This window comes from Coregonus lavaretus, assembly GCF_964263955.1.
Source record: "Coregonus lavaretus genome assembly, contig: HAP1_SCAFFOLD_7723, whole genome shotgun sequence".
In the NCBI taxonomy this organism is placed as follows: Eukaryota; Metazoa; Chordata; class Actinopteri; order Salmoniformes; family Salmonidae; genus Coregonus; species Coregonus lavaretus.
Window position 1 is genome coordinate 1 of NW_028158838.1, and position 13,239 is coordinate 13,239.

Sequence of the window (13,239 nt, forward strand, 5' to 3'; positions counted from 1 at the left end):
CCTCCTTTGCTGCTATAACTGCCTCCACTCTTCTGGGAAGGCTTTCCACTAGAGGTTGGAATATTGCTGCGGGGACTTGCTTCCATTCAGCCACGAGCATTAGTGAGGTCGGGCAATGATGTTGGGCGATTAGGCCTGGCTCGCAGTCGGTGTTCCAATTCATCCCAAAGGTGTTAGATGGGGATGAGGTCAGGGTTCTGTACAGGCCGTCAAGTTCTTCCACACCGATCTTGACAAACCGTTTCTGTATGGACCTCGCTTTGTGTATGGGGGCATTGTCATGCTGAAACAGGAATGGGCCTTCCCCAAACTGTTGGCACAAAGTTGGAAGCACAGAATCATCAAGAATGTCATTGTATGCTGTAGTGTTAATATTTCCCTTCACTTGGACTAAGGGGCCTAGCCCTAACCATGAAAAACAGCCCCAGACCATTATTCCTCCTCCACCAAACTTTACAGTTGGCACTATGCATTGGGGCAGGTAGCGTTCTTCTGGCATTCACCAAACCCAGATTCGTCCGTCGGACTGCCAGATGGTGAAGTGTGAACCATCACTGAAGAGAACGTGTTTCCACTGAGTCCAGTGGCGACTAGCTTGACACCGCTCCAGTCGACGCTAGCCATCGCGCATGGTGACCTTGTGCATCTGCTTGGCCATGGAAACCCATTTCATGAAGCTCCCGACGAACGGTTCTTGTGCTGACGATGCTTCCAGAGGCAGTATAGAACTCGGTAGAGAGTGTTGAAACCGATTTACAGACAATTTTTACGCGTTTCAGCGCTCGGCGGTCGCGTTCTGTGAGCTTGTGTGGCCTACCTCTTCGCGGCTGAGCCGTTGTTGCTCCTAGACGTTTCCACTTCACAATAACAGAAAGGTAGAAATTTGACAAACTGACTTGTTGGAAAGGTGGCATCCTATGACGGTGCCAGGTTGCAAGTCATTGAGCTCTTCAGTACGGGCCATTCTACTGCCAATGTTTGTCTATGGAGATTGCATGGCTGTGTGTTTTCATTTTATACATCTGTCAGCAACGGTTGTGGCTTTAATAGCCGAATCCACTAATCTAAAGGGGTGTGAAAATGGTGTACCTGGTCTCTTTTCTTCTTTAGGAGAAACACTGTCAATGTCTTGGACATCACTTCCTCTTCCCCTGCTTCTGACATGCAATGGTCTGTGAAATATACATGTTCCATACTTTTGATCTTCCATTTTGTTTCCTATCCCAGTTTCTCTACTGTTTTATCATGTGTAACATGGTTTTGCTGCAGTACATTGCACATCACGTCTAAAGGGCATATATACGTCCCCCGAACGAAATGCACTCTGACGCGACACATTCACTTTGCTTGAGAAATGGATGTTATGCCATGCATTCGGTAATGTAACAGACATATTCACCTATAGCCCTGGGGGTGTTCCTATTTGGGCTGGTGACATTTCTGAAGAGAGGGAGGTGTGGCTAATGTAGTGTGACAACACAAACATTAGAATCTCTGCTTGGGGTTGCGAAAAAAAAAAATACAATTATCTATCTGGCTCTGAAATAAATAAATAAACATGGACTGTATACAGTATATCCACATTCTACCAGCTGTTAGACTTGGTATCAGACATTTACATTGCTCAATGTATATTATACAATGTAAAGTTACTGCTTCTTCATATAACATTTACCACATTTAGCTCATGAGATACTCTAACCTATTTTCTCCAAAACAGAAACTTTTCAAGAATTAAAAAAAATAAATAAAATAAAAATAATAAAAAAAAGCCATATTTTCCCATTAACAAACATACAATTATGAAACTTCCAAGAAGTTATTTTGAATACATGTTCTTGGTCCTAGAATCATGAAATGTTCAGAGTACATTGAGGGGAGTTACTGCTTTCAATACATGTAAAGACGATATGAAAATTGGGTTACAAGGTTTCGTCCGACAGTGAATGAAAGTTAGGCTTACGGTTACTACTTTGATATTACTACGACACGAGTCCTATAAAACAGTAAAGTGTTGATGTCTTCCAGGTCACACAGTAACTGTTGTCATCGTATCTGTGGTTCATCCTGTGGCTCGTGGCGATGCCATGTCCTTCAGTTTAAGTGTGTGGTAGGCTAACTGCTTTTGGCATATTACTGCTGGAGATAATGTATCTGTGAAGGGTCAAGATAACGGTGCTTCCAGGTAATCCTGTTAAGCGCTAGGGTTAGCTGCCTTTTAAGGCCAGGCGTAAAGGATGTCACGCTGCTTGCTTAGATAGTACCACTTCCTCCTTATTCGGCCCATACCCGGCGCCAACTCAGGACCTCTGCCTCCCAAACACACGTGACCACCCTCCTCGAGCGTCTCATCCCATCGATCCACCTCAGGAGCCAGCTAATGAGGCGACACAAGAGGGACACTTCAGGCTGAGGAGTACGTTTCACACATCCCTATGTGCTACACACACACACACACACACACACACACACAGACACACACACACACACACACACACACACACACACACGTTATGTTCTTCTATCCTCGTGAGGACCTCAAATTAATTTCCATTCCAAATCCTTTTTTCCCTAACCCCTAACCCTTAACCCCTAACCCTTACATAACCCTAATCTTAACCCCTAACCCCTACATAACCCTAATCTTAACCCGTAACCCAAACCCTAACTTTTAAGCCTAACCACTAAGCCTAAAATGGCTTTTGTCTTCATGGGGATGTGGGAAATGTCCTCATGAGGGAGAATTCTCCTTGTTTTACTATACTTATAAGGACGTTTGGAGATTTTAGGTCCCCACAAGGATGGAAGTACCAACCACACACACACACACACACACACACACACACACACACACACACACACACACACACACACACACACACACACACACACACACACACAGAGCTGCCAGGCCACTTACATGTACATCAGTCTACCTAGCTCTGCGTCTAGCTAATGATCTCCTGCTAAGGGAAGTCATTAAGTCGTTTAGTTTTAGTTTTTAATCACCGTCCTGGACCGGAGCCAAAGGCGCTGTGTCCCACTCACATCATCCAAGTCTCTTACATTTTTACGTAAAAAAAAAAAATTAAACATTTTAGTCATTTAGCAGACGCTCTTATCCAGAGCGACTTACAGTTAGTGAGTGGATATTATTATTATTATTTCATTCTGGACCCCTGTGGGAATCGAACCCACAACCCTGGCGCTGCAAGCGCCACACACACACACACACACACACACACACACACACAACCACGCACACACACACACGCACACACGCGCACACACACACACACACACACACACACACACACACACACACACACACACACACACACACACACACACACACACACACACACACACACAGACACACACACACACACACACACACACACACACACACCCCACCCAAGATTGTCCTGTCATCTCAGCACTGTAGGGTAGTCGGGTGATAAGAACTCAAGAAAAAGCTCCTTTAGTGAAACGCCATGATGGATCTGAAGTGGCTCAATAAAACACCAACCCTGTTGTTGTGATTACATGATATAACCTGACTGGCAGACTGTATAAAACATGGGTCATCAAACCACTTGGGCCAAATTGAGCGAGATGATGTGTTGCCGCGCTAACGGAACAGCTCTGCTGTTGATACCTAGAGAAAATCACAAACGGATATGGTCCTTTCAAGAGCACATTCATGACTCTACAGTGGCTAGATAGATGCTACGCTGTTGCCTCCTCTCATCCCAGTTAATACCCTTCAGTTATTTGGATAAAGGATATTATTCTCTAAAGATCAAACATCAATATGACAGGGAACGTGCGCTAAACATGCCTCTGTGGTTTCCTCACATCCCTTTTTTAAACTACTGTACTGTTCCGTTGTGTTTAATAAAGCTCTGAACACTGTTTACCGCCAATAAAACACAGATGGACTAATCCAGTTGTTCTGAAGTAGATCTCCACTAATGCATGCTCATCCCAAGGGCTTTTCTACTGTAGCTGAAACACATCATGACCGGAGGAGTCATCATATCTCCAATGATTCATAATGTGACGCTGCGGTGTCTGTCATGGTTCCCCTCACTCACACCACAGCATTGTTGAATACTCCGTTCTGATTGGCTAGAAGGGCATTCTAGAGTGTTCATTCATTTCAGATATACATACAGTTGGAAAATATATTGGACCCCTCTGATGTAGTGCCTCTTCAATATTACAGCAACACATCACAACCCAGCCTCTCATGTTAACCGGTATAACTAGTTTATACAGCCCCCTGATCACTATCACAACCCAGCCTCTCATGTTAACCGGTATAACTAGTTTATATAGCCCCCTGATCACTATCACAACCCAGCCTCTCATGTTAACCAGTATAACTAGTTTATATAGCCCCCTGATCACTATCACAACCCAGCCTCTCATGTTAACCAGTATAACTAGTTTATATAGCCCCCTGATCACTATCACAACCCAGCCTCTCATGTTAACCGGTATAACTAGTATAGATAGCCCCCTGATCACTATCACAACCCAGCCTCTCATGTTAACCAGTATAACTAGTATAGATAGCCCCCTGATCACTATCACAACCCAGCCTCTCATGTTAACCAGTATAACTAGTTTATACAGCCCCCTGATCACTATCTCAACCCAGCCTCTCATGTTAACCAGTATAACTAGTATAGATAGCCCCCTGATCACTATCACAACCCAGCCTCTCATGTTAACCAGTATAACTAGTTTATACAGCCCCCTGATCACTATCACAACCCAGCCTCTCATGTTAACCAGTATAACTAGTATAGATAGCCCCCTGATCACTATCACAACCCAGCCTCTCATGTTAACCAGTATAACTAGTTTATATAGCCCCCTGATCACTATCACAACCCAGCCTCTCATGTTAACCAGTATAACTAGTTTATATAGCCCCCTGATCACTATCACAACCCAGCCTCTCATGTTAACCGGTATAACTAGTATATACAGCCCCCTGATCACTATCACAACCCAGCCTCTCATGTTAACCAGTATAACTAGTATAGATAGCCCCCTGATCACTATCACAACCCAGCCTCTCATGTTAACCAGTATAACTAGTATAGATAGCCCCCTGATCACTATCACAACCCAGCCTCTCATGTTAACCAGTATAACTAGTTTATACAGCCCCCTGATCACTATCACAACCCAGCCTCTCATGTTAACCAGTATAACTAGTATAGATAGCCCCCTGATCACTATCACAACCCAGCCTCTCATGTTAACCAGTATAACTAGTTTATATAGCCCCCTGATCACTATCACAACCCAGCCTCTCATGATAACCGGTATAACTAGTATAGATAGCCCCCTGATCACTATCACAACCCAGCCTCTCATGATAACCAGTATAACTAGTTTATACAGCCCCCTGATCACTATCACAACCCAGCCTCTCATGATAACCGGTATAACTAGTATAGATAGCCCCCTGATCACTATCACAACCCAGCCTCTCATGTTAACCAGTATAACTAGTTTATATAGCCCCCTGATCACTATCACAACCCAGCCTCTCATGATAACCGGTATAACTAGTATAGATAGCCCCCTGATCACTATCACAACCCAGCCTCTCATGTTAACCAGTATAACTAGTTTATATAGCCCCCTGATCACTATCACAACCCAGCCTCTCATGTTAACCAGTATAACTAGTTTATATAGCCCCCTGATCACTATCACAACCCAGCCTCTCATGTTAACCAGTATAACTAGTTTATATAGCCCCCTGATCACTATCACAACCCAGCCTCTCATGTTAACCAGTATAACTAGTTTATATAGCCCCCTGATCACTATCACAACCCAGCCTCTCATGTTAACCAGTATAACTAGTTTATATAGCCCCCTGATCACTATCACAACCCAGCCTCTCATGATAACCAGTATAACTAGTTTATATAGCCCCCTGATCACTATCACAACCCAGCCTCTCATGTTAACCAGTATAACTAGTTTATATAGCCCCCTGATCACTATCACAACCCAGCCTCCAATGATAACCAGTATAACTAGTTTATATAGCCCCCTGATCACTATCACAACCCAGCCTCTCATGTTAACCAGTATAACTAGTTTATATAGCCCCCTGATCACTATCACAACCCAGCCTCTCATGATAACCAGTATAACTAGTTTATATAGCCCCCTGATCACTATCACAACCCAGCCTCTCATGTTAACCGGTATAACTAGTTTATATAGCCCCCTGATCACTATCACAACCCAGCCTCTCATGTTAACCAGTATAACTAGTTTATATAGCCCCCTGATCACTATCACAACCCAGCCTCTCATGTTAACCAGTATAACTAGTTTATACAGCCCCCTGATCACTATCACAACCCAGCCTCTCATGTTAACCGGTATAACTAGTTTATACAGCCCCCTGATCACTATCACAACCCAGCCTCTCATGTTAACCAGTATAACTAGTTTATATAGCCCCCTGATCACTATCACAACCCAGCCTCTCATGTTAACCGGTATAACTAGTTTATATAGCCCCCTGATCACTATCACAAAGAAACAAAGACTAGCTAAGGCATAAGAAATAATGATAAGCCTAGTAACATCTTACCCCTCTCTGTGGGCCTTGACCTTTAACCTCTGGTTACAGAAACATATCCCCAGCCTACTCTCCTGTTAACCAGTAGGATATAGGACCCAGCCTACTGTCCTGTTAACCAGAAGGTTATAGGACCCAGCCTACTGTCCTGTTAACCAGAAGGTTATAGGACCCAGCCTACTGTCCTGTTAACCAGAAGGTTATAGGACCCAGCCTACTCTCCTGTTAACCAGTAGGATATAGGACCCAGCCTACTGTCCTGTTAACCAGAAGGTTATAGGACCCAGCCTACTGTCCTGTTAACCAGTAGGATATAGGACCCAGCCTACTGTCCTGTTAACCAGAAGGTTATAGGACCCAGCCTACTGTCCTGTTAACCAGTGGGTTATAGGACCTAGCCTACTGTCCTGTTAACCAGAAGGTTATAGGACCCAGCCTACTGTCCTGTTAACCAGTAGGTTATAGGACCTAGCCTACTGTCCTGTTAACCAGAAGGTTATAGGACCCAGCCTACTGTCCTGTTAACCAGAAGGTTATAGGACCCACACATCAGATATTAAGTCATAGTAAAGTCTCCTTACCCCTCTCTGTGGGCCTCTCCCTTCTCCAGCTCCTGGATGACTCCCAGTAGTACCTTGATGGTCTCCTGGCTGGAGGAGATCAGGTTCTCCATGGCCTGGAGCTGTGCTTTCACATCCCCACCTCCACCCCCTCCCTGAGTCGCCAGGTTCTCCATGGCCTGGAGCTGTGCTTTCACATCCCCACCTCCACCCCCCCGAGTCACTACCGGTACTATCTGCTTACAGGCCTCCCCGGGGTTAACTCCCCCCGCAGTCGCTACAGTCGCTGGTTCAACCCTGCCGCCCCCACAGCCCACCGTCTCCCCCATGGTCCGGGGTGACAGCGTCTGTGGTGAGAACGGTGCTGGTTCATGGCACTGAGCCTGGGTAGTCCACCCAGCAGCCCGCGGTAGAGTCTGAGACTGTAGTCCGTTGAGCGGTAGCCCCTTCTTTCGTTTGCTCCGTGCTGTCGGGCTCTCCAGACACTCCACCTGGGTCAGAGAGTTCCAGGCGATGGGGCCGGTCACCTTAGAGGCTGGGGAGGACCCCCTCCTGTCCCCAGGCAGAGTCCTGCTAGAGCCTGGCTCCTCCTGGAAGTTGAGCAGCTGCCGTTTACTGGCCGAACGGTCCGAGCAACTGTCCAAGGAGTCCAGTTCCCTGTGTTCCAATCCTTTCCGGGGTTTGGATTTGACGCTGCAGATCTGGTAGTCCGTGGCCCGTGGGTTGGAGGTAGGGAGGCACTCTGTGAGCATCAGAGAGTCGGAGTAGAGCACGCCATCTGGTCCGTCCGAACAGTGCTGCTCCACCGTAGCCTTGCACTCTGTAGTATGCAACAGGGCCCTGGTACTCTGTACTCCCCCTCCACCGCAGGCGCCCTCCTCCCCGTCCCCGTCCCCTGAACCCTCCACAGCTTTCGGGTGCTTGACGTGGAGGACCGAGCTGTTGTTGTGTCCCTGGCGGCTCTCCACCACCGCCACATGCTTAACGGTGTGGCTGGAACGCTTCTTCCTCTCCAAGGGGAACGTCTTGTAACGGCCCTTGGGGTCCGGGGAGGTCTGGACGCCCGTGCTCTTGGTGACGTTGGGGATAGAACGCCGGGCGGGCACCGTCATGTACTTGCGGTATGCCACCTTTAGAAGAGGGTTTAGAGTTTTTGGTAAAGTGTTACTCTTTCAACACAGCATCATTACAAAGTAAAAACAACATCGAGGACCACTCAGAGTTTTGAGACACTATAAACCAGGGTCTCCCAATCTCGGTCCTGGGGACCTCAAGGGGTGCACTTTTTTTTTTTGACGTAGTATTTCACAGCTGATTCAAATACTTATATCATGATAAACATTATTATTTATTTTTTACCACCCCTTGTAGTCCCTAGGACCGTGTTTGCTTATAATCAACGGTCATAGTACAATAATACATGAATATATGTTCCAAAACCAAAAGCCCAGTTGGTTCCAGACCTTGTAGGAGACAGGCTTGCCCCCCTTCCCAGCCGTCTGTAGAGCGGCCTCTCTCTGCTCCTTCTGCGCATCACAGATGTCCTTGAACCTCACCTGGAGGGCCTTGTTCCTCTTCCTTACCTACAACGCAACTTTATTGTCACATTTTCATTCAACATTCCTCTTTTGCGGTCTTGATATTATAGTTATTCTAAATCACCCAGACACCGCCCACACGCACACACGCACACACATGCACCCCCCCTCCCCCTTGATATTATAGTTATTCTAAATCACCCAGACACCCCCCCCACACACACACACCCATGCACACACACACACACCCATGCGCACACACACACACCCATGCACACACACACACCAATGCAAACCCCCCACACACACACACACACACACCCATGCGCACACACACACACCCATACACACAGACACACATACACACACACACACACACACACACACACACACACACACACCCATGCACACACACACCTGCTGCTGTGACCTGCTGCTGGTGTCCAGGAAGGAGTATTTGACCTCCAGGGCCAGCGAGGCGGACGGGGAGGGGGGGGGCGCCGCCTCGGAGTCCGACTCGGAGTTGGTGAGCATGCATTTACCACCCTCTGCCTTGCTCACCATGGTTCCTGAGAGGGGAGGGTGTGAGATAGTGTTAGTCACTAGAGAGAGAGAGAGAGAGAGAGAGAGACAGAGAGAGAGAGACAGAGAGACAGAGACAGAGAGAGAGAGAGACAGAGACAGAGACAGAGACAGAGAGAGAGAGAGAGACAGAGACAGAGACAGAGACAGAGACAGAGAGAAAGAGAGAGAGAGAGAGAGAGAGAGAGAGAGAGAGAGAGAGAGAGAGAGAGAGAGAGAGACCTTATTAACTGTGGAGGGAGGGAGCCCCGGTGAAGTGGGCTGGGGTGAGCACACACACACACACACACACTGTAAAGCATAAACACGCAGATGGAGGGGCATTCCTCTGAGTTAGTGTGTACAGACAGGTAATTAGAGAACGGAACAGCAGGTTAACATGAAGGTTAGACCACTCTGCCTTGGCCTTGTATGAAAGCAGTCCCACATGTGACCTTGTTCCCAGTCAGTTCATTGCTAATTTGCTGTAAGGAAAAAAGACTGTGTCATTACGTAAGCGAAAGGCCCAGGGTGATGTGGAGCAGAATCAGCCCAAATAATGAATCGTTACATGATTTATTCTCTCTGTTCTTAGAGCTTTTGAAAGTGATTGTGTCCTAGCAACATCCCTCATTTGTTTGTCCTGTCCATCTCCCGGACTTACTCCTTGATACAATGGAGGCTGTTATCTGTTCAGCTGTGTGCTTCTGACTCTCATAGTTCACATCTCTCTCATCTCTCTCCATCCTCTCTAATTTCATCTCGACGTTCTCGATCTGTTTGCTCACTGGCTGACATTTTGAATGGAAGATTAAACTGTTCTACTCTGGTTTACTCTCTGAATGAGGTCAGTGATGACTATGATGTTGACTGAGAACACGTCAAACTTCCACTGTCAGAAGTGAAAAACCCAAATCAAACATTCACCCTCATGTCGAAGATATCAAGCTCAGCGATAATGATGAGTATTTCAGGATTATTACAATTCAAGCTCAGAAGATAATGTAACACGTTTCACCTGCTAATCATAGTGTCCTGTGATTAGAGCATTCTTGTTTCACATTTACATTTTAATCATTTTAGCAGATGCTCTTATCCAGAGCCACTTACAGTTAAGTGAGTGCATACATTTTTCATACTGGCCCCCCCGTGGGAAACGAACCCACAACCCTGGCGTTGCAAGCGCCATGCTCTACCAACTGAGCTACAGGGGGTCCTGTAGTAGTGGAGGACGTGATGTCATGTAGTTCAATACAGAGTCTATTTATCTGTCCGCCCACAGGGGGCTGGGCTACATGCAGAACAGGGTACTTTATTTATCTGTCCGCCCACAGGGGGCTGGGCTACATGCAGAACAGGGTACTTTATTTATCTGTCCGCCCACAGGGGGCTGGGCTACATGCAGAACAGGGTACTTTATTTATCTGTCCGCCCACAGGGGGCTGGGCTACATGCAGAACAGGGTACTTTATTTATCTGTCCGCCCACAGGGGGCTGGGCTACATGCAGAACAGGGTACTTTATTTATCTGTCCCCCACAGGAGGCTGGGCTACATGCAGAACAGGGTACTTTATTTATCTGTCCCCCACAGGAGGCTGGGCTACATGCAGAACAGGGTACTTTATTTATCTGTCCCCCACAGGAGGCTGGGCTACATGCAGAACAGGGTACTTTATTTATCTGTCCGCCCACAGGGGGCTGGGCTACATGCAGAACAGGGTACTTTATTTATCTGTCCCCCACTGGAGGCTGGGCTACATGCAGAACAGGGTACTTTATTTATCTGTCCCCCACAGGAGGCTGGGCTACATGCAGAACAGGGTACTTTATTTATCTGTCCCCCACAGGAGGCTGGGCTACATGCAGAACAGGGTACTTTATTTATCTGTCCCCCCACAGGAGGCTGGGCTACATGCAGAACAGGAGGCTGGGCTACATGCAGAACAGGGTACTTTATTTATCTGTCCCCCACAGGAGGCTGGGCTACATGCAGAACAGGGTACTTTATTTATCTGTCCCCCACAGGAGGCTGGGCTACATGCAGAACAGGGTACTTTATTTATCTGTCCCCCACAGGAGGCTGGGCTACATGCAGAACAGGGTACTTTATTTATCTGTCCCCCACAGGAGGCTGGGCTACATGCAGAACAGGGTACTTTATTTATCTGTCCCCCCACAGGAGGCTGGGCTACATGCAGAACAGGAGGCTGGGCTACATGCAGAACAGGGTACTTTATTTATCTGTCCCCCACAGGAGGCTGGGCTACATGCAGAACAGGGTACTTTATTTATCTGTCCCCCACAGGAGGCTGGGCTACATGCAGAACAGGGTACTTTATTTATCTGTCCCCCACAGGAGGCTGGGCTACATGCAGAACAGGGTACTTTATTTATCTGTCCCCCCACAGGAGGCTGGGCTACATGCAGAACAGGGTACTTTATTTATCTGTCCCCCACAGGAGGCTGGGCTACATGCAGAACAGGGTACTTTATTTATCTGTCCCCCACAGGAGGCTGGGCTACATGCAGAACAGGAGGCTGGGCTACATGCAGAACAGGGTACTTTATTTATCTGTCCCCCACAGGAGGCTGGGCTACATGCAGAACAGGGTACTTTATTTATCTGTCCCCCACAGGAGGCTGGGCTACATGCAGAACAGGGTACTTTATTTATCTGTCCCCCACAGGAGGCTGGGCTACATGCAGAACAGGGTACTTTATTTATCTGTCCCCCACAGGAGGCTGGGCTACATGCAGAACAGGAGGCTGGGCTACATGCAGAACAGGAGGCTGGGCTACATGCAGAACAGGGTACTTTATTTATCTGTCCCCCACAGGAGGCTGGGCTACATGCAGAACAGGAGGCTGGGCTACATGCAGAACAGGGTACTTTTACCACCCAATAAGAGATCACATGACGTCAACAGCACAGTCCACTCATCTGTCTGTGTGTTGCCAGCCAATAGCAAACAGGCAAGAACTTGGCCTCTCTCTGTCATATCTGACCTTATTAAAAAAACATAATATAAGCTGAACAACACATTTCCACTCTGTCATGTCTGTAATCATTGTTTGATTGATTATGGAACCGTTCATTCAAGGTTTCATGTATTAACTCATATCCCTCTGCTGCTATGTAGAGACGGGTGTCCCTTCCACTCTGGTGGACATGTGAAGAGAAGACAGAGTTATACAGCATGTCCTGTGACCATGTTAAGAGAAGATATTGAGTTGACTTGAGAGCCCCATACAGCATGTCCTGTGACCATGTTAAGAGTTGACTTGAAAGCCCCATAAAGCATGTCCTGTGTCCTGTACTCCTGAGTGGCGCAGTGGTCTAAGGCACTGCATCGCAGTGCTAACTGTGTCACTAGAGATCCTGGTTCGAATCCAGGCTCTGTCGCAGCCGGCCGCGACCGGGAGACTCATGGGCGGCGCACAATTGGCCCAGCGTCGTCCAGGGTAGGGGAGGGAATGGCCGGCAGGGATATAGCTCAGTTGATAGAGCATGGCGTTTGCAACGCCAGGGTTGTGGGTTCGATTCCCACGGGGGGCCAGTATAAAAAAAAAAAAAAAAAAATAAATAAATAAACATGTATTCACTAACTGTAAGTCGCTCTGGATAAGAGCGTCTGCTAAATGACTAAAATGTAAATGTAATGTTAAGAGTTGACATGAGAGCCCCATACAGCATGTCCTGTGACCATGTTAATAATTGACTTGAAAGCCCCATACAGCATGTCCTGTGACCATGTTAATAATTGACGTGAAAGCCCCATACAGCATGTCCTGTGACCATGTTAAGAGTTGACATGAGAGCCCCATACAGCATGTCCTGTGACCATGTTAATAATTGACTTGAAAGCCCCATACAGCATGTCCTGTGACCATGTTAATAATTGACTTGAGAGCCCCATACAGCATGTCCTGTGACCATGTTAATAATTGACTTGA

The 13,239-nt window shown here is 47.1% G+C and overlaps 1 protein-coding gene across 1 annotated transcript; it reads right to left on the reverse strand.

Annotated features, from left to right (window-relative positions):
* Positions 1-7,202: 7,202 nt before the first annotated feature.
* LOC311123538 (inhibitory synaptic factor 2A-like) lies at positions 7,203-9,287 on the reverse strand (the record flags this gene model as incomplete). Its single annotated transcript, XM_084197786.1, has 3 exons — positions 7,203-8,315; positions 8,649-8,768; positions 9,141-9,287. 3 exons carry the CDS (start codon positions 9,285-9,287, stop codon positions 7,203-7,205), a joined length of 1,380 nt encoding a protein of 459 aa, XP_084053912.1.
* Positions 9,288-13,239: the final 3,952 nt, after the last annotated feature.